The 25,302-nt window shown below is 40.1% G+C and overlaps 2 protein-coding genes across 4 annotated transcripts in view; both read right to left on the bottom strand.

Moving 5' to 3' along the window:
• tafa2 (TAFA chemokine like family member 2) overlaps positions 1-21,601 on the bottom strand; it is a 92,913-nt gene extending 71,312 nt beyond the window's left edge. The window contains exon 1 of one of the 2 annotated variants that reach the window (XM_022189345.2): positions 21,078-21,601. Coding sequence is in view for 1 of the 2 variants with exons in the window: in XM_051951912.1 (XP_051807872.1) it covers positions 15,205-15,308 (104 nt within the window). In the remaining variant the exon portion in view is untranslated. Of the gene's footprint in view, positions 1-15,204; positions 15,346-21,077 lie in introns of those variants that run through there. The other variant, XM_051951912.1, reaches the window with a different exon arrangement.
• Positions 21,602-22,212: 611 nt separating this feature from the next.
• etv6 (ETS variant transcription factor 6) overlaps positions 22,213-25,302 on the bottom strand; it is a 43,755-nt gene continuing 40,665 nt past the window's right edge. For both annotated transcript variants that reach the window (XM_022189343.2, XM_022189344.2), the window contains exons 6-8: positions 24,653-24,795; positions 24,232-24,332; positions 22,213-22,747 (exon numbers count right to left, since the gene is read on the bottom strand). In XM_022189343.2, coding sequence (XP_022045035.2) covers positions 22,645-22,747; positions 24,232-24,332; positions 24,653-24,795 — 347 coding nt within the window. In that variant the 3' untranslated portion in view covers positions 22,213-22,644. The remainder of the gene's footprint in view (positions 22,748-24,231; positions 24,333-24,652; positions 24,796-25,302) is intronic.

The following is a 25,302-nucleotide window of genomic DNA, read 5'->3' as shown; positions in this document are numbered from 1 at the left end:
TGTTCATTCCTTTGAGCCAGTTGAACTTGGCGGTATCTTGGAATCTTGTTCGCGATGGACAGGAAAACGGGTTGGTTACTGCAATGCACCCTCAGTGTGTGGACCTTCCAATTCTTCTAGAAGTTCTCCAAATAAATGTGCAATATAACCACCAGCCAGAGTGGAAGCCCATTTTTCCTAATGTATTTGATGTGTTGGTGTTATCAAGGCAGTTGTAATGTCTGGTTATATCTTGGAAGATCCCTGTGATGGGACCTGACGCCAAGTTATGTCAACAAGTTTGTGCAGCCCCTATATTGAACTCAATCATGAACTTTGAAAAGTTTTCAGTGGGCAAAAATATCAAATATCAAAGGTTTAGCCAGTATAGATATGTGCACTTCTGCAGTTCTTTAAGCTTGCAGATCCTCAACTCAACGTGCGTCATCTTGTGCAAAGCAATCAAACCACCAAAACAAGAAGTTATCTCATGTGTCACTCAGACCCCATCTCTAAATTTTAACGTCAGTGCTTCCAGCCATGCTTTTACCATGATCAGATCAAGTTGTCATGGCAACTGTGGCCTGCTGAACTGCTTTACCCCCTCATTGCTGCTTGCAGCTATATTTTCTTTCATATATATTTTAATTACCGCTAATTAATTGCCATTGCTGTTTTTCACACATTTGATCCGATCCAGTACACGTCCTCACCTACTCACCCTGTCTTTGCTTCTTTACTTTTCATCCCTGTAGCCTGTGCTTAATCTGCCTCATTAAGCAGATCATCTGATTATTTAAAACATTTTACAGGGTGGCAAATAGTGTGATTAAATAAGCTGCTTTTCCTTCAGTAAATCAGGCGCGAGCAGCTATAATAGTAATTAGAATAAACCCATCCCTCATTTGTGCGCTGTCTGGCTGACGCTCATTAAAATACATATTCATCAGCTCCGTGGCTCAACTTGATCCTCAGGGAAATCCTTGCATATAAGCAATAAATAGGAAATAAGTCATAAATATGTTTTTTTCTCTGCATTATAGCAGAGACAGTGGAATTATGGTGGTGTCGGTGTGGACTGGGGGTGGCAGGGGATCAGGATGCTGGGCTCGGCATCCTGTTGATTGTCAGCCATCAGCCCAACGCTAATTAGAAACTCTTTGGATACACTGGTGCTGTTGTTGCGGTAACTAGTTGTCCAAATAAAGCAAAAAAGCCCCACATCTCCCAGAAAATACAAACCCAGCATGTAGTATTTTACAAATTCTGTCCATTAATTTAACATAGGGAAATGAGTATTTCCAACACACAGCAAGTCTCTACAACAGTTCGGATGTCATTATACCGTACATTATGATAGAAATGATAATGAGCAAATGCATAGTGGAATCCTCGACCAGCCAAAAAACGCGTCCACCATTTGCTCATCTATGACTCATAGTTATTAAGGTGGGTGCTGCTAGCTAATGCAAAGTCGTCCCACTTTTCCTGAAGGGCTTGGCGAAGTTGGCCGACATTTTTGTGTCAAAGATCGCATAGCTGGGCATCAATCTAGAGCTGATTTCTATGTCAACAAATGGTGAAATTCTGTATGTGGAACCAGTTTATACGCCCATCTCACTGCATTTTCCCGTCACTCGTGAACAAGATTTCAAGATACATTGAAGTTCAATTGGCTCTATGGGATAAATGCTTTTGAAAATCTAAAATCCATCTAATAACTTTAGTAAGGCGTAATCTGAAGATCATCAATTTTGTTGAAGATTAAAACAACGACGCTGTTGCATCAGTTCCATTGACATGACAAACTGACACATCTCAGTTTTGGAATGGTGTTCCAGAGTATTACCAGACACGACTATTTGTTAAAGGTGAGCACATCAACAGCTATTAGGAAAAACGCATTTAGGCTTATTGCAGTGCCCCCTTAAGGTCAAATGCTGCAAAAATGGTGTCCCAAGCCCATGTATAAAGTTGTGAGAGTACCAGGCTACAGCCCAAACTGAAATACCAGCAGCTGACAGCTTGTTCTCGTCTTTCTCTTGTCATCTGTGACATCACACTATTTGAAAAATCTGAGGTTTATCAGCTGGCCAATTACTAGTAAGAAACTACATTTGCAGCTCCCCCAAATCAGATGCATGAATCCAGTCTTGGGTCGATTGAAGGTGGCCAGTGAGCACCTTATCCTTACCCTCACAATAAAAAAATGACTAAAAGCATTCTGGTTACTGAACATGTCATGACAAATCTCTGTGGACTGTCACAAATTGCCAATGATATATTAGTTCTTTGACTTCTCGGCCTTAAGGCACGGAATCTGATGATCTCCAGCTTTTACTCATTTCAGTAAAACACTATTAAAATTCCACCTTTAATATATGATACTGTCCACAGGCCAAAACACACTGCTAATTGAATAATTTCAGCACAGACCTGTCCGGCAAACTATAACAAATTGGCGTTGGTCCCGGGCGGCACCTGGAACATCTGGCTCGTACATCAACAAATCAACACATCCTGAAGCCTTGAGCCTGGAGTTCAGTGGGCTCGGCGGTCTGGAGGTTTGCCGTTACTCAAATTTGGCATGTTACTCGACTTGCAAGCCAACGCAACTCCATTTTTCTCTTCTTTTATTCCCCCTCTCTCTCTCTCCCACAAGTGTATCGTAGCCTGACATTCAGCCAGAGTGGATGGGGAGCTACAGAGGCAAGGACGTGATGTAGAGTTTATTCATCAACGCCTCCACTGCTGCTTATTTCTCTTTCAGACTGAAAGAAAGGCAGCTGATATAAGACTACAGGATCACACTTAGATAGAGAAGGCACTCTATGTGACATTTAATTTAACGCTACAGGCCAACAGTGGAGCAGATTTGGTGCAGACTGGTTTTAATTTGACATTGATTTCTCAGAAGCAGAGACGCAGGACTGAAGGAACATGTTCCCATCGTGAAATACAAACACAGAAGGCAAACCTGGTTAACACTCTTTGACACTCAGCTTTGTTTCTGGTCTTGAGATTAGCATAGCAAAGCATAGGATGTGGTTGGTTTGAAAGAGGAGTTGCACATGCTCGTGATTTAGCAGCAAAAAATAAAATAAAGACTTAAAGGAGCAGTTCAACATTTTCAGAGTTATTGATTTTAGATGTCAGTGCGGCACACTGTAAAAGAAAATAAAACTAAATCCTGTAAAAAAAAAAAAAAAAATGGTGAAATCTGCCAGTGAGGGTGCCAGAAAAAAATACATAAAAGTAAAATATTTTTAGATGAATCTAAACACAGTAGAAGTTGCAAAGTTTTACAGTTAAATATTGTAAGAGGACAAACTACTATTTATAGAATATAACGGCTGGACGTTGAGACAGTTAACAAAGTTGTCAATTCTTTAACAAATTTTTCATTCAAGTACCAGAAAAAATTTGTAAAATAATGTTTTGCTAATTTAAATTTAGTAAGAATAGTGTGATTTTAGGGTCAAATGTTGTAAATGAATGAAGTACCATTTATAAAAAATACAAATATTTAATGTAGATGTTATTTAGAGTTTTGGCCAGTTGTTTAACAAATAAAATATAAATGAATGTCATTTTTCAGTGATTTCATTTGTTATTATCCATTTTAGAACACAATAGGATTTTTTTCTTTTTTAAATGTTCTCTTAAAAACTTAGTTGATTTTTTTACAGTGCACGCAGAAAAACAAAAAAACAATTCAAGAATTAGTCCCACACATAACCTCCATTAAACCACAACTTGTTATTTTTTCATTTTCTTTTTTGTGTGGACGGACCCAAATATGTTATTTTCATCACCAGTTAATCTGTTGATTAGTTTCTTGATTATTGATTAGTTGTTTGGTCTATATAATATGAGAAAATGGTGAAAAATGTCCATTAGCACCAAAGGCCAAGATGACAAATGTCTTGTTCTGTCTACAACCCAAAGAATATCAGTTTACTGTCACAGAGGAGAAGAGAAACCAGAAAATATTCCCATTTAAGCATCTGGAATAAGAGAACTTTAACAGTTATTTTCTTTAAAAATAACTCAAACAAATGAATGAATGATTCATTTAGCAGCTTAATTGTTGCAGCTCTACATGTGAACTAATTAGAGGTGATAGTGGGCAGATTTTGTTACCTTTTATTTCTTAGTTCTTTTACCAATTTTTAATTGAAGCTACGCTAATGGAGCACCATCCTTAGCTTCATATTCTCAAGGAAATATTTCCCAAAATACCACATGTCAGAGCATGCCTTAAATGTTTGCTAAATCATCCACTGGGTCTGAAAATGTATTGGGAGCCTCAAAAATGTTCATTATAAATAATGATGTGCTGCTTTCTCTGAACAGAGCTTTTCGACAGCAGTCGTTTAGTCTTGTCATGGCTGGAGAAGCTCTGGTATAATTCATACATTGAAAACGACTGTCTTCCATTAAGGTGAGGTGGTTGAAGGATCCTTGTGTTGAACAGTTTGGCTCACTGTCAGGGTTCGCTGGGAGGTTGTTAACCAAATCTCCCTCACCTGTGCTTTTCCTGCTGTGACAAGTCAAAACCTCTGTTAGCCATCAGATAGCCAGTTGCAGACCAGAGTGATTATTTCTGTGCTAATATTAAGGAATATGAACGTCTGAATTCTGAAAATGTGATGGTATTTGGTGTATTTGTGGTACAGTAGGTGTTAGAGATCCTGGACACCAACATTTCTAATGGCAGTGGTAAGTACAGCTGTAATAATGAGTCCACTGCAACATGTGGGGAAAAAGAGACTAAAGAGATGAAGATACTCGCAGCATTTGAGTCAGACGACCAGTGACAAGTTATAGAACACCACAAGTCAGCATGCAAACAGTGTAGGAGCATTTCAAACACGAGAAAACACCTCAGACCTATCTAAGCGGCTCAACCACGTTTATTAATTTTGTTGGTTTCCATAATGCATATTGACGTACATTTTGAAATTTTGCATTAGAATAGCTAAATGAAACGTCAAAATTCTAAAATAAAATTGGTTGGCAAAAATGTTTTACAGTCACTCGAGTCGTTTTTCTGTTTTTTTGAAAAACAGTTCATGTGCTTTATGTGAGATGAAAACACCCTTTCCAGCTTCTTTTTTTGACAGAATTTATTAATTAACACCTGTTTGCACTTGGGGAAATGCTGTACATGCTAGTTACACTGTTTTCAACTTTTGTAGAATAAATGATCAATGGAAATTTAACTTTTTTTTTTTTTGAATAGCCGTGTCATACTACATAAAACACATGTGAATTCTCTTTATTTCTAGCTGTGATTGTGATGTTTCCATAGAGGTGCAGGACTTCATATTGCAGTAAAAAATGAACCACCGGTGTGTAAAAATGACAGGAGCAAAAAAAATAAAAAATGCCTAGAAATGTTTTGGAGGTCAGAGTCAGTACCTGCAATTTTTGACACAATCTGACAAGATAAAAATACAGATAATTGTAAATTACTTTTTATTAGTGAAGTGTTGGGTTCTAATTGTGGTGTTTGTGGTCTTGTGATACTATTTAGAATCTGATCAAAACCATATTTTTTGTTTAACTTTCAACCCTTAAAGTTACTTAAACCTTCGTTCATTCATTTATTATCACTGTACAAATTTGACAGGGAACATGTCTAGCTGACTTGGAACATCAGTTGTATTTATTTGCGGTGGTGTTTCTGGCCATTCCCTTCTGTTTTAACTCAGTTTTTGGTCTCCACCACCTTTTCCTGATTGTTGGACCTAGTTTATTAGATTTTTTTTTGCAGAAAACAGCTGCCTTGCAATGACAACCGCAACAAAATGGCCTGAAAGGTGCTAAAATGCTACATAGACCTAAAAAGAACTGCAGCCTGTTTCTCTCTGTTTTATCACATGCAGTCATTTTGTCCAGTGTTAATGTGAAAATACTGCTTTGTTGAGCTTTAACTTAAAAGAAAATATCCATTCAGGGTCCCACCCTCTGAGGTTTAACTGAACCAATGACATCATTTGTGCTTCTGAGAAATATTTGCCGACCTAAAACCAACATGTTTTCTCCTGCTGCTTCATTTCTTTCCAGCTCCCTCTCTGCTCTGTCTCTCCCCTCATATCTCCAGCTGTCGCCTGGTATAATGTAAATGAGGCTCTCAGCAGAGCCTATGATGGTGTCAGCCCTCTCCTTAGTCTCTGGTCTCATTAGAAGCCTAGTGTAGCTGACATTTACCCGGCTACTGTGTTGACTAGCTCTTCATGCGGGGCACATGGGTCAAAACAATACACAGTGAAACTTCAACAATCCAGATCCCTCGGGATAGTGGGAGGATGCTGATTATGTGACGTGCAAATGCTTATATGAAAAGCCATTTTATTCTAAAGGGCCCGTGTGTGCTAATAATTTGAAGTGAAGCTGAAATTTCAAACCAGTCACACCGTGTCCTTGCTGCGTTGTGTTTGTGTTCTAGTGACGAATTCTTGGCAGCTGGACTGATTCCGATTCTGAATTAGCAGCAGATACTCCACATTTTTGTGCTTTTTATCAGCACAAATGCACTGCAACCTCCCGGCCTGCCCATTGATAATGCCACACACTGCCAACTTAATTCAGATTTGCTTTGATTTGGGTGAACTACATCTCCTGAGCCCCGTAGTAAGGTGCAGCAATGGCTCTGTGAGTTTGAAATTAATAGGATGGCCGCAGCTATTTCCTGACTCTTGGTTCTCTCGGGAGCTTGCAGCTCTGTTTTTTTTTTTTTTTTTTGCGGTCCTCTCATCCTGTTACTAATGCCCCGACTCTGTGTAACCCTTATCTCCATGCTGACTACATGGCCTGATAGGGCTCTGTGTGTAAGCAATTAAAACGGCTTATTTGCCAGATAAGTGAGGGAGAGCGGTCAGATTGAAAGCCACAGGCTGCAGTATCAGGTCTTTAGGTTACAGCCCCCGGGTTAAATAGCCTGGGGGGCTCACAGTGAGCCAAACGAGGCATACAGCTCAGCGAGATGAAACTCTGCCAGGGGGAAACACACACAACACACTCTGCATGTTTTCCACATACACCAGGATGAATATTTAACCGTCGTCGTGGAAAAAGGTGGGTCAAAAACCTGTTTGTGTGTGTGTGGATTTTGTACAAATAGAATAGAATATATTCATATTGTATGCTCATATCTAATGAGTAACAAATTCCGTGTGAAGCGGTTTATTTCTGGGCATCAAAGCGTGTTTCCACCTCAGATTTCTGACAAACAGCTGCAATATGATCTCGCACACACTCGCTTCAGGGACTCCAGCGATCTGCCACAGCATTAAAACCACCTGCCTTATCTCATGTAGGTACTCACTATCGCTGTCAAAACATCTTAACTGTGAGGGCATGGACAAGTTTTTTGGAGGTGTCCTGTGGTGTCAGGATGTTGGCTGTGGGTTCTTTGGGTAGTGACGTCTCCATGGATTCAACTTGGTCTGGTGCAACCTTCAGCTTGGGATCTGGGGAGTTCGAAGGTCAGGTCAATGCCTCAAGCTCTTTGTTGTGCTTCTCAACCCATTTTTAAGTAGTTTTTTATTTGTCATCAGGAGCTTTGTCCTGTTGGGAGAAGTCATTATGTTTAGGGGTTGGACTTGATCTGCAATAGTATTTAGATAGGTGTTACATGTCCACATAAATTCTACATGAACGGCAGGATTGAAAGTTCTGCTAGCAGAACATTGCATTGTGACTGGATGACCAATGTTTTTCGTGTTACCTGTCAGTGGTTTTAGTGTTGTGGCTGTAAATTACATAAGATGAACTTCCTTCAACATCCATCCATCCATCCATCCATCCATCCATCCATCCATCCATCCATCCATCCATCCATCCATCCATCCATCCATCCATCCATCCATCCAAGTTCAGGTCTTGGTGTCATCAGGCTAACCAGACCATTCCCTACCATCCCTTTTCCTAGCAGTTCTTTCCAGTTCCTCATGGGGGATCCCGAGGCGTTCCCAAGCTAGATGAGATACATAATCCCTTCAGTGAGTTTTGGGTCTATTGTGGGATCCGAATGAGGTACCTGAACCACCTCAGCTGGCTCCTTTTGAAGCACCAAATTTACTCCAAGCTCCTCATCAGATCTGAGTGAGTCCAGCCACCCTACAGAGAAACCACCTTTCAGCTCCTTATGTCTGCAATCTTATTCTTTCAGTTACCATTCAGAGCTCATGACCACAGGTGAGGGTTGGAACGTAGAGATGCGCGTTTTGGCTCATCTCTGTCCGGAGAGTCCGATACAACTCCAGCATTACTGCTAACACTGCACCAATCCGTCTTTCTATCTCGCCATCCATTTCACTTGTAACTAAGATCTCAAGACACTTAAATGTCTTCTCTTGGGCAGCAACTCAAGCCGAACTAGGGATACAAAATTTAAGCAGCTTTCTTAACCAATGTCAGCAGCGTTGCCAGTCGGTAATAAACTAATCATTAGCGTGATTATCCCGGCATTAGGAACGCCGCCTTAACAGAATAAGACATGTCTCAGAAGGATGAGCGCTACTCACAAGCCACTGACCAAAATAGAAGTTTTTGTCATACTGCCCCATTGCTAGTGAAACTGTGACAATGGAGAGCATCATGGGGAGTAATTAATCAGTACAGAGGACATTCTTTCAGCTATAGTCGGTTTTAGGGTGGCAGGGGTTAAACGACGACCATGTGTTTGCCCCGGTTTTAGAAATGCTGTCCTACCAGAGTAAAGTTTGACTTGAAAACGGAGGCACTAGCTACAAGCTATTGGCCACCATAGCAGTCTGTCATGGTGCCTCTTTGCTAGCTAAACCTCCACAATGCTCTCTTCTTGCCAACATGAAATTTCCTGTATTCTGACCTCCTCCGGTCGCTGCAGTGCTGAACAATCAAAAAGGTAGTACAATCATTATCATCCTTACATCCAATCCTAAAGGACTTCCTTTAGATTTATATATTGCTGTAAAATCTCCGCAGAGTCATCAGCTCTGGTGGTTCTTTAGCGCTAATTGTAAGAGAGTCACTGGCAGCTGCACAGTTCATCCATCCCACCTCGTTATGCTGTGTTTATTTCCTACTGTGTCTGAATTCTATATTTAAAATTCATCCCTTCCAAACTTCCCACAGTGGAACAAAAAAAATGCAGCCTTCATGCTATTATTGCCAAAATATCCACAATGCAAAGCTTTGCCCCCGTGTACAGTATCTATATGATGGTCCAAAAATGCTGAAACTACGTCAATATGCTCCTACGCTGATGCACTGCTTGTCATCTTCCTTCATTACTGTAGTTTATTCTGTGTCAGTCCCACATACACTGTCCGGCTGCCAGAAATCAGTTGCTCGAGCCCCAGACAAAAAAATTCTTTCAGTTTCAGTAACAGCTGCTAAAAACTGCAACTGTGACCGGAAGTTATAGCCTGTTATACAAAGAAACATTTTCAAAGAAAGACAGAGATGATAACAGACCTCCAAGAGCCTTGTCACATGACTAATAGCAGAATAATTAGCATTAGCCGGATCTACATCGGGTTTTCTGTGGTGTTGCTGAATACATACAAGTTGTAGACGTTTGAGTTTACCCTTTTTGCATTTTTGTTTTTTCTCTTCTGTCACGTTTTTCCTCGCTGTGGGGTCTTTTTTTCCTCTGCGACATAAAGTCCTGCACATCTATAGAAACAGTAAAACCATGACTAGAAGGAGATGAAACTCAGAAGTGTATTTTGTGTGGCCGAGCAGTTATAACATAAATCATAGAAAAAGAAAAAAAACTAAATTGACTTTATTTATTTTACAAAAATGGGGGGGGGGGGGGGGGGGGGGTGGAATTAACATGTTCAACATTCCAACAGGTGATACCAATACTGAAAAAATGGTGGCTCTACATAATATAGATATTGTACTGGTTAGGTTTGATTTTTAGCATACTATATTTTATCTAGTCTGTGTAAATACAGCCTGCAGTTCAGCCAAAGTCCCTAGTTTTTGGTGGTGTTCACAGTAAAGCCACTAAGTGCAGAGAAGTGCAGATTTTTTTTTTGGCTTGTTTTGTTTTCTGCACAGTTTGCTCAGAGCAAAGGGTTTATTTGTAGCAATTTTTTAATTAAAACATGTAGAATAAAGGGAAATATCACCATTTTAGGCTTAGATTTGATGAAGTTTTGCAACAGAATCACATCAGGGAAGATTAGTTCATCAGAAAGTTGAAAATCCAACAGTCCTCTCTGTTTTCACGGTTTCTGGCTGTAAAAAGTACTGAAATTTTGTCACTAAATTAGAAAATATATATAATAATCCAACATGCTTTCAAATCCATTGGCATATTTGTGAGGCTAGATGATTAATACAAGATGATTAATATTATACAGTTCGTGCATTTGCCAGAGACAAACATGGATATTACATTTATTTCTTTTCTTTTTAGTTATATTTTTAGTTGTGTTATGCTATCATTCTGTTTACATCAGATTTTTGAAGAAACGTAGACATTTCTGTTACAGAGATGAACATTTTTCCACAAATTCTTGAACAAATGATGTTCTGTAACTGAAAATCTTCAATACCAATATAATGATAATAATAATGCAAACAATTGTAAGTGTTTTTTAGAGACAATCCAGGAACTACAAGAAATGATTGAGGTGGGTTTTTGCAGCAGCTGAGTTGCACTAATTTTAAAGCAGATTCACCACATCAGGTTTATTTATTCTTACAATAAGTTCCAATCAACCTACAAGCAGTACCAAATGCCTCGCTATTATCTGGTGGACCACCATAACAGCCTTCAGATGTGGCTGCCGGGAGATTTGCTCTGAAAGCGTGACACGAAGACATGTATAGATTGGAAAAGCAGAAAAAAAATAAAAAGCAGCAGCAGCAGCAGAGTCTGCTTTCTGAAGTCGACTGAGCAGAGTGACGGAGAGGCAGAAGACTTCGACCTTGCCCGTGACCTGAACAAACTGTAATGAGTTCTGAACTTCTGACTCAGCTCGGTATTGTTGTGGTTTTCAGAGTGCTGAGAGCTGGTAAACAGGATATTGAGTCCCAGATGGGTTTTGGCTCACATCATGAAAGTACTGGAGGCCCACAGCTCTGCACACACTGCCGGCCGTCGAAATGAAACGGAGGGAAGAGGGACGGAGGAGGAAAGGATGTTTCTGCTGTCCAACGTATGAGTTTGTTTGGAGGCTTTCGGAGTTATCCTGCGTGACGGCCGCATGTTTATAAGCCACTGGGCCACACGCTGAGCAACACTAAGACGCTGCTGAAGAGATAAAACAGCCACATGGGGGGGAAAACCTGGACACGGACCAGCGGATCTCCCGTTTTCCCCCTCAACATCTTCTCTTCTTCTACTGTTTCTCCGCCTTCTTTCTCCCTCTGCATGAAATAGGATCACATCTAACTGGAGGAGGACTGTTGCATGAGGAGAAGGACAGCATGGAACGAGGAGGACCAGGGAAATACAGCAGAGAGGAGGAATCCTGGGATGGATGGATGTAAAAAAAAAAAGACAGCACAGCAGCTCCTGTAATTTGCCTTTTTTCATCACTTTACCTGTATTGGAAAAGCTTAATGCTTTCATAGAGGAGAGAGCGCTTCAAATTTACTCAGCATTATTCGGTTATTTTTCAACCTGGGCCTCGCTTTGGCAATTCTGCCACCGTTCCAACGAATTCCACCCACATTGGACTCCACGTCTCACGATTTACGTCCACGGCCAGCATTCAGTGCCAGTGCTGGAAGTAGTGTGTCCCTTTAAAGGTTCTGTTTGTTCCTTTAATAACCAGCAATTTTTATTTAACCACGAGGTTCGGTTGTCTTTCCTCGGTGACCTCAACTCTGAATTAGTCATTCAGTAGATTAACAGGAAGAATCAATGTTGGAATTTTGATTTGTTTGAAACTCAGGCAGGGAATAACCAAGTAATCCATCAATTATTTTACCAGTTAATAACTTAATCTAAGTAACTACTCCACCGATTATTCTCAGTTATGCAATGATCGGCGTAAGTTAGTCTGTCTGTCTGTCTGTCTGTTCACAACATTATTCAAAAACAGACCAACGGATTTGGATGAAATTTTCAGGGAAGGTCAGAAATGATACAAGCACCAAGTGATTAGATTTTGGCAGTGATACGGCTTATAGTCTGGATCCACGGATTTGATAAAGATTTCTGTATCGTGAGATAGCGGCACCTATCACTGTAACTATGACAAGTGAAGACATCAGCTGCCTGCTGTCAATCACATGATTGCGATCCAAAGACAAATCAACCGTACGGACTTATCAGGACTTATCCATCACAAATCATACAAGGAACAGTTGATTAAATTGTGGGGTTGTTTCTGAGTCCCATCAATTCCTGCTACTCGCTACATATTTAGGTCACGTGATTTGTCGTCTGTACATAACGTACACATGCATAACACACATCTCAGTGCAAGGTCATTTTGCTTGTTGGCACATCTATATTAAATGGCCACATTCTATGTTGCAGTGATTTCATTTCCACATATATTTCAAAATAGAGAAATGGCATAGATGTATCCCTCAACTTTGGAAAAAAAAAGTTGCACAATATCCCGTGGTTTTGTGTCTAAAGATTCTTATGTGTACTTTATTGTGTATTTTTACAAACCCATCACTGCAATGAAAAACTCTCTGAGACCTGGTGAATGTGTGAAATGTTTGTGGAACTCCCCAGTTTTTACCACCAATCAAAAAATGAATATAAAATCGTAGTGTCTGCGCTTTACTGGCCTCTATAGGGTTAAAATCAGTTTCACAACTCCGAAAGAAATCCGAGTTTCTTCCAAACCAGTGAACAAGTTGACAATGCTTCCAAGTAGTTTGTGAAATGGTTAATAGACAGTGATCAGTCCATTTTCTCTTGACAACATAACTCTAATTTGCTGTATGTCTACAGAACAGCAGGCGATGGATTCCAAATTTTTCTTCCACCAATATCAGGATCTAATTGCACGGATAATAAGTTGATCTAAAGTGTCTGTTTGCGAATATGAAGACCCTTAAAATTAGATCTTTCAAAACAAAAACAAAAAAATCAAAGCTATAAAAGAGCAAGGATGGTTAACGCTATCAAAATGTGATCAAAGTAGACTTTTTCTTCACATTTCTTACTTTCAGTTGTCAATTACAGACTGAATTAAGGGTGCTTCTTTTGTCGTCATCGCTGGCAGTTGGTTCCTTTCTGTGCAAAGTTTCGGTTTCCTCCCTACAGTCCGTGCAGTTTTAGGTTGTCCAGCCGCTGGTGTCAGCTCTGTGATTGATAAGCGGCCTGTCCAGCTGGGATCAGCTACCGGTAATGGATAATTTTCAGATATGCTTCTAATTTATCAATGCTGGCAGGTCAAGATGGATCTCGGTTATCATGTTCTGCTGATGGGCCCCTTTTTCCAGTCTATAAATCTTTAACAGTGTAAAAACCAGATATGTTTGTGCTCAAAAACAGCAAAGATCATTTGTTGTTTACAAAACTCTTGCCAAATCTGCATCAGTGCACTGTCATTCGGTGTACAAAGGAAGCCAGCACACCACTGTCTTTCAGATGTCGCTTCATTCAAAACTGTATCTCCTCTCAAGAGCTACATTATTTCTAAGTGGAGAGATAATGAAAAACATATACTTCAGGGAGACAATATTGAAAATACAGGCCCCAAAATAGAAACTGAAACACAAGTTACACAATCTATTTTCACTGGAACAGAAGTCCACCTGTGATCCCTTATTAGTCCCCCTGCATGGACACGGTTAGAAAATACTTGAGAATCGTTTTGGACCAATGAGCTGACTTCATGTGCATGTCTGCATTCTGGCTCCTTAAGAACTGCTGGAGGGATTGAACAAATCTGATTGTTTCACTCAGAGATGGAAAGATGGAAAAGGATACAGGCGGATCAGTGGAAACATTATATCAGTATTGGCAGAAATCGGGAGGTATAAAACGAGCCACGGTGCCACAAACCAGAGCTGCAGTGGTCGTCTTAATAAAATGTTGCCACACATTACCTGCACAGTTTAGCTCTAATAAACAAATACTTAAAACTTGGCAATGGGTAATCAATAAAAATCAGCTTCTGACAGTTCAGACAGTGTGAAAAACGGCCGATAATTTCAACCTCTGAGGACCGCATTGAAGAAAAACACCCCTGTTTGCCTTCTTTTTTTGCTAAATAACACAAAAAAAATAAATCTGATGAATGTTGGGAGCTCATTCTTTGATCAAATGAGACCGAGATGAATCAGTATGACTCGGATGGAGTCCAACATGTCGGTGTGAACCTGGTTAACACTACCACAGTAAATGCATAGTCCTGACAGTGAAGCATGGAGATGGGACTGTGATGATATGAGGATCTATGATGTCTTTAGATGGCACCTTGAATATTTGTGTGTATGCCAAAATGCCAGCTGCAGAAGCTTTGCAGAAGAGGAATATTCCACAAACAACAAAACTGTGACCTGGATAAGTATGTTGCCTGATTTTGGTCCAACAGAACACCTTTGGGGTATTTTAAAGAGAAAAGTGGAGCAAATCCACTAAAACATCTTCCCAGAAATATGATTTTTTTTCTTATGCAATGGTGAAGTGAGTCATCTAAAATAAAGGTGGACACATGAAGGATTGAAACAACAGAACATTTAAATCTCATCAGTGACTTTAGTTGCATTGAGTTCCTACTGTGTGGGTTGGTAGATTTTATGATGATTAGTCTGAACTGTTAATTGTTCATTTTACACCAAAGCAAATACCGACTATTTAACTTCTGCATTTACTCTAAGGCGTTAACTTCTGCTCTTTACTGTAATATTCAGGTGAAAGGGTTAAAACCAGCAACATCTGCCGTCACAGCCTGAGTTGTCAGTTTTTCGTAAAGATAGGTCCAAGTCTACAGCACCAAAAATGAAAACCAATGAAAGGAACAGTGAAAAGAAAAGCCTGCCAAAGACTGCCAGCAGACAAGTGTAGAGGGGAAAAAAAATCTAATCAGACGACAAAGACGGAGGTCAAAGTGAAAAATGTATAAGAACGCTTTGCTGTTATTTTATCATTGAGCTGAGCCGCTGTTTATTCAGCGACTGGTGAGTTTGCTTCACTTCAAATGAAACAGAGAGAGAAGCGAGTGAGCTGCACATCAAATGGAATGTGAAAGAGAGTGAGAACAAAAAAATAATAAAATGAAGCCCTCGCTTCCTACTTACATCAAACGCCGGCGCTGTGGGTGCCAATCAGCCGCCGATATTTTACACAAATTCCAATGGTTTTGTGGTGAGGAGGCAGAAACTCGCCTGTCAAGGAGACACATGACCTCCTGTGAAGCCTTTTATTTGGATCGCAGAGGATAAAATGTGCTTTATGCTTATAACTCATACATTACAAAGGCTTTAACTGCAAGAAAATGTCCACTTTGTCATATTTTAATTACTTTTTCCCAAGAAAAACGAGCTGCTTCCGTATTTATAAAGAAAATGCAGAAAGAAGGTTAAACAGAGCTGGGCAGTGTGGCCGAAATGGAAAAATCTCAACCATTGATTTTATTATTTGCACACTACCGTTCAAAAGTTTGGAGTCGCACAGGTAATGCCATTACAACGCAGATTTTTATTCATGAGCTACCATAACTGCACAAGGGTTTCTAATCATCAATGAGCCTTTCAACACCATTAGCTAACACAATGTAGCATTAGAACACAGGAGTGATGGTTGCTGGAAATGTTCCTCTGTACCCCTATGCAGATATTCCATTAAAAATCAGCTGTTTCCAGCTAGAATAGTCATTTACCACAATAACAATGTCTTGACATTTCTAGGTGACCCCAAACTTCTGAACGGTAGTGTATGTTTTTGCTGAAATGTCTCTTTCAACTCCACTAATCTCTTTTGGATTTACTTGTTAGGACTTTGGCTTCGTGAGAACATTATCTGGTGCAGTGGCGGCTGGTGATGAAATTTGTTGGGTGGGCTAACAAATGCATAATACCGATTAAATGGTTAACACAGCTGCAAAAGCAACATCACCTATGATACACACAGTTCAATTACAGGTACACTATACTTTTTTTAGTGCTCTACATCAACGCACGCGCACACACACACACCACTACAAAACGTGTTCCAACTGCAACGACTGCCCACAGATAGCCTACTGCAACTGTCTTATCTCCTCCAAAAAGTAAGCATGGGAAACAGAAAAGTGAATTCTTAGCTACACTTGCTGTTAGCCAGTCCTTTCTGTCAAACCAAGTAATGCAAAACTTACAATTTTGACGTTTGTCTCATTGAGTTATTTGAACATCGTTTGGCCGATGTGATCCCAGTCTCTTAACTTCTAGCTTTTCTTCCAAAGACATTGAGGAAAATGGACATGAAAGCAAATAATCCACCTCGTTCATGCTAACGCCCGCCATTGCTTAACCTTTTCTCCCTTCCCAACTCTGGCACAAATAGCAGCACTGCTGTGTTAACTCGCTGCTATTGGTCAAAGTCAGTGGCCTGTGGGCTGCCTGAAGTTAGCCCAAATGATCAGTAAATCACGGGGGCGGGACATGAGACCTGTCAATCACTTACAAGAACGAAATGAATGAAAGCGGACTGTATCTGCTGGGGCTGTAAAAAATAAGCCCATTTCGAGATATTCTATGTTTTTCTGTTGACTGATTGGTGCTGTTGCTACCTTTGGTTTCACCTAAACTTAAAACAATCTGTTGTAAGTTATTTGAAAATAATTTTCTCATCTTAGCCCTGTTAGCCCATTTATACCAGCCATCCCTGTTCTGGTGTGTTTTTATGTTTCACGTGGTCCAAGATGTGTGCAGTGTTTATGAAGGAGTTTCTTTAAAAGACTAACTCACTGACCCTCCCTCTGCTTGTGTGTCACAGCTGCTCAGATTCAGCGCTAACTCGGCCCGGTCGGCGAGGAGCAGTGGACCATGAAGCCTTCGGTGTCATCGCTCTGGATCGATGGCGAGGCAGCGCCAGGACGAGGCCACGTGACCCGCCGGAAGAAAGGTGACATTGGCTGATATGGTGGTGCTGGCCAGACAGTCGGCACCAGTCGGCCCAGCTGGACAGGGGTAGGTGGTGGTGGAGGGGATGGAAGGGGTCGGTCTGACCTGAGCCAGGAGGCCTGGAGCTGCTGGAGCTGCTGTTGCTGCTGCTGATGCTTCCAGCTAATGGGGGACCGACTGGGCTGCCAGTTCTTTTCTGAGGGAAGTAGGTGTTGGCTGCTAGAAAAGTTGCTCGGAGTTGCCAGGTGACGTCATAATATGTGAGAGACGGCAGCAGCAGCAGAAGAGGCAGTCGGATGCTTTATTCGAGTGATAGCATGTAAAAATACACTGTTAAATAAGTATTCAAACAGAAATACATATTAACCCTCTGAGCCGTTTTCTGCTTTTGCCACATTTTTACTCACTGTGAGCTCATTTTTCACTGCAATATTAAAGTCCTGCACCTCTATGGAAACAGAGCAATCATGACTAGAAGCAGAGAGAAATAAGAAATATCTTCCCTGACACATTTATAATGCCATAAATCATCAAGAAAAGAAAGAGAAAAAGCAAAATTGCTTTGATTACTTATTTGGCAAAAATTAAGTCTAACTTCCCACAAGTGTCACCCATACCGGAAATAAGTGGTAGCTTTGCATACTAAAGCTATTTAACGATAGATTTTTCCTACCTGCTCTGTGTAAACACAGCCTGAATTAATAACAGTTGATCACAGTCAAGTGACTAATAACTTCACAATTACACCAAAGAATGCAGATTTGTTTTTGTTTTCACAAAATCTGGTTAAAGAAAAGAGTTAATTTTTGGCACTTTTTCCAAATGAGACATGTAAGATAAGTGATTTTGATGAAATATCAAAATTTTAAGCTTAGATTTGGTTTATTTTCCTGTTGTACTGACACATTCAAGGACTGTTGGAATGTTGAAAATCAGACAAATCCTTCTATTTTTACAGGCTAGTTTTTTGGCTGATATCATTAAAAATATTTCTTTCAAACCTGCCGCCAGGTTTTGGGTTCGGCGGTTTAAATGAATCAGTTTCAACTATTCAATACACAGTTACGTTTTTCAGTGTTTCCCAACATCAGGGCCGGGCCGATCTGAAGAGTCACAGGACACATTTTTTGAGAGATGTGAGATGATAAAAACTTTCGTCTGAATCTATGATTTTGGTAATTTTTATTCTAGTTTCACCTCAAATAATCTCTCTTGACAAGAGACCTCAAAGTGTATATTCTGCTTTTATGTAAGAGGCCACTGGGCTGTATCTGTAAGTGCAGTAAATATCAGTGTGAATAGTAGTGAGTCATCAACGTAGGGGCAGATTCCAGAAATAATGCAGCATATACACCCCCCTTAATATTTAGTGCATACAAGTTTGTGTTTAGACATTGTGCCTGAATTTTGTGCTTTATACACCTATAAAATGACACAAAAAAGGAACAAATTGGTGCATAGAAAATCATCAGAATGTAGGAAATTTAGTGTTCATGCTCAAAATTTCCTCTAAGTGGACACCAGCACTCCTGTTTAATGAATATGATGCAGCAAAAAGCATTCTAAAAAATATGTATAATTGTAAAATATCTTGAATTAGAAAATACTAAACTGAAGAGCAAGTATTTAAATACAGTAACTGAGTCAAAGTAGTTGGTTAATTTGTGCCACTGAGAGACAGAAGTACTTTGTATCCATTTTGGGTTAGTTGAGCAAAACATGCACAAATTACAGCGGCGAGATTTTCTATTTTTATTTTGTTTTGGGGAAATTGAGGCGTGTGAACCTGAGATGGAGGCTGCTGACAGTAATTGGAGCTTCACAAACAAATGTTTCATGCAGAGTTTTTAGGGAGGACTGTTGTGATTGGTTAAAGGTCAGCAGGTGAAGTCGCAGGTTTTCTGGATGTGCGATGTCAAAGTAAAGGTCAGGAAGAAGGTGAGAGAAGAGGAAGTAAAGGAGCAGTTCTGAGAATCTGAGAACATTTGTGGATGAAGTCTTTTAATTTTGTTCTCGCATATAACAGTGATTGTAATTAAAGTCAGTTGTTGTGGGAAATGAAGTGTTTTTGGAGCATGTTAGAACTGAGAATCGACCACTGGCAATCACAGCACTGATATCAGTCTGACGATGGTGACATTTATCGGTCGGAGAGGCTGAAAACATTCAGATTACACATTGTGAACTGAACAGAATGTCACAGTAAGTTTTTAGCAACACCAAACCTAGTAGGAGATGTGAGGATTCTTTTATCTGACATGTCAGCAATAAAAGCACACCACAAAAAAAGTCAAATTATGTAGAAATAAAAAAAAAAAGTTAAAGTATGGCAACAAGGATGCCAGAAATAGTGGAATATTGTGACACTCAAAAGCTGAATATGACGGTAAATATGGAGTAAATATCCATATATTTTTAGCTGATCTAAACGCAATTTAAAAACGGTGTAATTTTAGGGTCAAACATTTTAAATTAATTAAAAGCTATGCGTAAAAATAAAGATTTTTTTCCATTTTTTTTACAGTAAGCATGTAAATTATTACCTTTTCTGTGATTTTATGAGCTCTTATGGAACAAAACAGTGAAAATCTGTAAAATAACGTTTTTATTCATGTATTTTATTTTTAAAACTATTTTCACTCCTTAATATACACAGTTCTTCTTTTAAACAACGGCAAATATCTGTAAAAATAATTCTATGTTTTGCTGATTTACAAATATTTATAAAAATGCTGATGTTTTCTGCTGGCCTGTTTTTTGAGGTTTACATGTAAATTAAAACATTTTTTCCTGTGATTTTAATGTGGATTATGTGTAATTTAACAAAACAGGGAAAACTGTAAAATAAAAGTAAATTGTCCAATTTTTTTTTAAAAAACAGCTGAAATTGATGTAGACCATTTTTTCAGCATTTTGAACTTTTTTATGTAGTTTGAGGGACAGCTGATTTACAAACAAACACCATAATTATTTAATAAATCATTGTGTTTCTGTAACTTTCAGGTTTAATAGCAAATGAGATGCAAATACTTAAACACCAGTAAATAAATGAAAGTTGAAGGCATTTAGACTTCTCATTCATATTCTCTGCAGTTTCTTCTGCCATTGGAGTTTCTGTAGCTAAATTAATGATAATAAATGACCTTCAGGAACTCACTGTTTTTACTTTTCTATAGTTAACAGAAAAGGCATGTAAAATCTGTCAAATCCCCTTTTTATTGCTGCTTGATTTGATGAAATTAAAAGTGCCGTGGCAGCAGGTGGAGCTGGGAGATGGGCCCAAACCTCCTGCCACTGTGTCACTGTGTTTCATCATCACAGGACTTCTTATTATTTGCTTCAGGTGCTTCTGCTGACATTAGCCTCAGCGCCGGAGGTCAAGCCGGTAAATAATAAAATAAAATTTTGCCTGCTATCATCCTGCCACACCTCACAGTGACGCCAAACCCAGAATAAATGTATTTCTAAGGGCTGCACTATATAGCAGCTTTGGGCAGCAGAGTCAGACTTGAAGCATCTGTTCCAGACTGAGTTAACCTCCACTGACTCCACTGTCAACCCCTTCTAGACGTCTATAAATGTTTATTTTTGTGTATTTATGTGCAGCCAGGACTCCCAGGAAGGCAGCAGTGATTTATCCAGTGATTTGCTTGCAGAGCTCCTTTGCTGTATTACTCAAACACTTTGCAAGGTTCTTCAAGTTTTAGAAACAACTAAGAGGCATCACTGTCAGGAAAATGACGCTGCAATGCAAATCAGACCATCTGATGTCTATTAGTGGAAGCCAGTGAAATGAATACATTAATATGTTATTTTAGGAGTGGATAAAGGGGTATTTTGCTCCACTCTGAGACAGATTCAGGACTGATCGGCCTCCACTCCTTATTCCTGTAATTGTTTCAGCTTTGATTGGATTTTGAGTAAACCCTGATGCTCCACACACGCAGCGGTTCGGTGCTTTTTCCGCCCCGGATCGTGCGCTCTCACCGGCTGGAGGGGTGGAAAACTCTCCCCAGCACCCCGGAAACAGAGCAGGAAAAATTGAGTGTCGCTTGAGCGAGTCTTACCTGTAATTGTCCCACTCCCTTCCCGCACCTTAACGCCCTTTTTAAACCATCTGTGGGGCTTCTGCTGCTACAATCCAGTGGCGAGTCTGTGCCGTGGAGACATTTGCGTCCTGGACTGGCGAAGATGGGGAAAAACGGGAGTGGTGGCTTTGTTTTTTCTCTCTTCCACTGAAGAAATCACGATTATTCTTCTGTTGGCATCTCATCCACCATCAGAAGTGAAAGTCTTCCGCATCCGAACCTCCTGCTTCTTTAAATTCCGACGGTCCGAGCAGAAACCGATCAGACTCGGGCTGATAATGAGCGTTAATTGCGTCCTGTCGGTGCGCCCTTTTTTTTTTTTTTTTTTTTTTTTTTAGGGTGACCAACACCCAGCAGATCAGACCTCACAGTTACAATGAATCAGTTGTCAAAGTACTGGATCCGTCTCGATCACTTGAGCTCCGAGTCTTTGCTCCGCCGCGTCTCTTCCCAGTCTGACAGCTCCGCTCTGTGCGCACTAACTTTTATGGAGACTCCGGAGCGCACGGCGCACCGCCACTACCTCAGCAGTAATCAGATTACTGTCACGGATTTCTGACGTTTTTTGACTGCAATTTACTCCATCTGCGAATATCCTACGATAATCGATTACATAAACGTGTCTAATTATCTTAGATTAAGACAAGCAGCAGTTCAAAGTGATATTTTAAAACCAAAAAAGTGCGCATTTTTGGTTTCCATGATGAGTAAAAAAAAACCCGAAAGCCTAAATTATTCAGATTCGTTTGTTTCAGACAAAGTAAAAAAAAAAATCACCAAAATAGGTCTTATAACGAAAAAAAAGTGCCACAGGTTCTGGATTGGGCGCATTTGGTGAAGCAGGACACACAAATGACCAATTAATCAGTGATAAATTGCATTAATTAGTGAAACTCGGTGCCAGTAATTACCCATGAAGACATCAGCAAAAGCTTTACATTCCCAAGCACCTGTGCCCATCTTCTAGTCGCTCTGGCAACCTCCTGAACTCATAAAACACTCTTTAATCAGGTGAACTGCAAACATACAGGAGCCTCTCCCTTCAAACCTTGTCCACTAGTGTCATCATGTGGAAGTCTGATGCAATAGCAGGGAAACTGCTCCACTATAAACATACAGTTTGATCAAAAATGTTTATTCCATGGTGAAAACATTCCTATCACATGTATACATCCAATTTTCTTTTTTGTTTTTACAAACAGCAAAATTCCAATAATGCATGTGAGGACACGGGGGGGAAAAATCAGAAAAGTGACATTAAGCACAAAGTGATTGGCTTTTGCAGCTCAGGAATAAAAGGGAAACAGTTAAAAAGTCCTTTCAGCTCCGTCCGTCGGAAAAATCGAAACTTTCTTTTTACTTCAAGATAATATCGTCCGAAGGCAAAAAGAGTTAGAGATGGGGTTTAATTTCCCTCTCCCGTGTTGGACTGATATGACTGAACGTCCGCGCGTTCTGGATTAAACATTGATTCTTCAAGCTGCTTCTGAAAGGCATCAGCGGCTGTAGTAGTAAGTAGTCCATGGACTCCTTTTCCCAGAGTTCCTCAGGATTCCTCCTTGATGTAGATTTGTTCATATGAGTCCGTCTCAAGGTGCTCCAGGCGGTCCGTCTGTCCGTTCATTATCTCGTCAGGGGTTTTCATAAACCTGGGGAACATAACAAAGACGAAAATCATGTTTTTACTTTGTTTAATCAGTAGTTCAAACCAAACAATAAGACCAGCTGCATAACCACTCCCAAAATATCAACACAACCTGGACTCCACAGACCTCTCAAGGAGTCCCGTGGTATCTGCCAAGATGCTAGCAGAAGATCCTTTAAGACCTGAAGGCTGTCAGGTGGAACTTTTATGGATCTGACCTGTTTTTCCAGCACATACCACAGATTCTCAATCGGATTGAGATCTGGAGGCCGATTTAACACCTTAAACTCTTTCTGTCATTCTCCTCAAACCCTTCCTGAACAATGTTTGCAGTGTGGATCGGACATTATCCCTTTGCCATGACGGGGTGTATGTGGTCTGCGATAGTGTTTTAGGCAGGTGTTGAGGTAAAATCCACATTAGTACAGCATCTTTCAGACTTTAAGGGCCGTTCTTGCTAAATGTGCGAGTCCTCAGGTTTGTCCCACTGTCAAATCATTAAGTATATGAGGCCTCTGATGCAGATTTTTTGAGGTTATTGTGAACCCTTTCATTGAGTCCACACATCTCTAGACTTTGATGGGGGACTACTGGCCCATAGTTCATGGGAAATTGGTGACATAAAATGGCCAATTTATGGTTTCTACCATTTCAATGAATATTCTTGAAAGGTACGTAGTGGCACGGGATATCTGGAGATAAGTTAAACTTTCCACGGTGTTTGGACTCCATCTTTGGAAATCATGTACAAATCAAAATTCCACTCAAGTCCTGCAGCAATTACTTCAATTACAACTCTTCGTGATGAATTATGAAGGTGTGGATGACTGAGAATTTCCTTGTACAGCATCTCCTGTGACCGGACTTTTGTTTTTTTTACCAGCATTTGTTTTCTTGACACGTGCAGTTGGCTTGATTGTAGCACCAACAGTCCCTTGCAGGTTTGAGTGAATGACGAAATTTACGTCATTGTGAAAGCAGAAAGCATGAATTGTAATATGTGATTCCTGCACTATATAAGATGTACTAGAAAAAAACATTGATGGTGTAATGAAGAACTCTGCAGTGAAGTTTATCTGTAAGGAACAGCATCTGCCAACTTGCTGTTGTAGTTTGCCAGAATCTTCTAAAGATATTCTCCATGTGCATCAATGAACCTTGGGCACCGTTGACCCTCTTGCCAGCTTCTTAATTGTCCTTCCTTGGACCACTTTTGGAAATCGCTGGATACTAGAAACACCCCACAAGACCTACTGCATCTTGTCAAAGTCACTGAGATCCTCCTGCTGCCCATTTCTCCTGCTTCCAACATGTTCCAATTTCACAAACTAACTGTTCACTTGCTGCCTAATACATCCCATCCACTCATAGGTGCTGATGGAACAAGATAATCAATGTTATAATCAACGTTATTCACTTTGTTGTGGCTGATCAGTGTCTGCTACAAACAGTTTAACAGATTTTAAGAAGATCTTGTACTTCATCTACCTGAATAGAAGTCTTTGTCCAGGCTCTTTCCTGATAATGTTGAGTTTGTAGTAGTGTCTCAGTGCTCGCGACATCTTCTCGTACGTCATGTTGGTCCTGTTCTGTTGGAGTTAAAGGAGCACAAGTGTCATTAGCGATGATAATACAGGAACATTTTCAACAATTCTGCTCTCTCAGTGCCATTTAAAGCTGCATTAGTTTGAAAAAGAGAGATCTGACATTTTATCTTTCACCTTATAAAGTTACAAAGGCAATTAAATTGGAAAACATTTTGGCAAACAACTGCCAAAACAATTAGCTAAACACGGTTGAGCGGGTTAAACAGTTGTAGCAAAATCTTTTCCTGTTGCCTTGATTGTGTGGTTTTCCTGCTAGCTGATGGAAGACAATAAGCAAACTCCTGCTGATAGTGTGTGTTTACCTTGTGGTTGCCCCAGAGCCTGGCCAGGCCGTTAGGGTCCAGGATGCGGAAGACTTTGTTCTCCGGATCCTCCCAGCGGATGTAGTTCTCGTACCTGCTGTCCGACAGGAGCTGGTAGACGTAGTCCCACAGCAGCCTGCAGTCTGAGAGCAGCCAACAGGGAAAACACTGAGTGAGCCTCCAGAGACTGTGGATCTCTGAGGAAATTCTAATGCAAGTCCAGCGTTGAAGGACTGAAGCCTCACGTGAGAAGATTTTTAATGCTTTGTGTAGAGAATAACGTAACTAGCATCCAGCTCTGGCATTGTGAAGTGCCATGTCTTGCAACTTTAACCTTCAATTTAATATAGGTTGTAATTTATTTATGATCTTACAAGCATTCAAAGCTTTGAATTTAAAGGATATAAATAAAAGTCTGACCAAAAGCTCTGAATGTTATGGAAACATATTAAATTTCTGTCATATGTGATGCTGGACGGCAACTTACTCAGATTTCCTAGATGGCAACATAAACAAATCACTAACTTTATACAAGCAGCAACCACCATCGCTAAATGCTAAAGCTGTAATATCATACACCTAAACTGATAATACTGAAGGGACTTTAAAAAAAAGTACATGAAATGGTTTCTGGTTTGCTAGTTTTGCCA

This window comes from Acanthochromis polyacanthus, chromosome 1 (assembly GCF_021347895.1).
Source record: "Acanthochromis polyacanthus isolate Apoly-LR-REF ecotype Palm Island chromosome 1, KAUST_Apoly_ChrSc, whole genome shotgun sequence".
Classification (NCBI taxonomy): domain Eukaryota; kingdom Metazoa; phylum Chordata; class Actinopteri; family Pomacentridae; genus Acanthochromis; species Acanthochromis polyacanthus.
The sequence above is the reverse complement of the archived record's forward strand: the minus strand, read 5'-3'. Positions and strand labels throughout refer to the sequence as shown.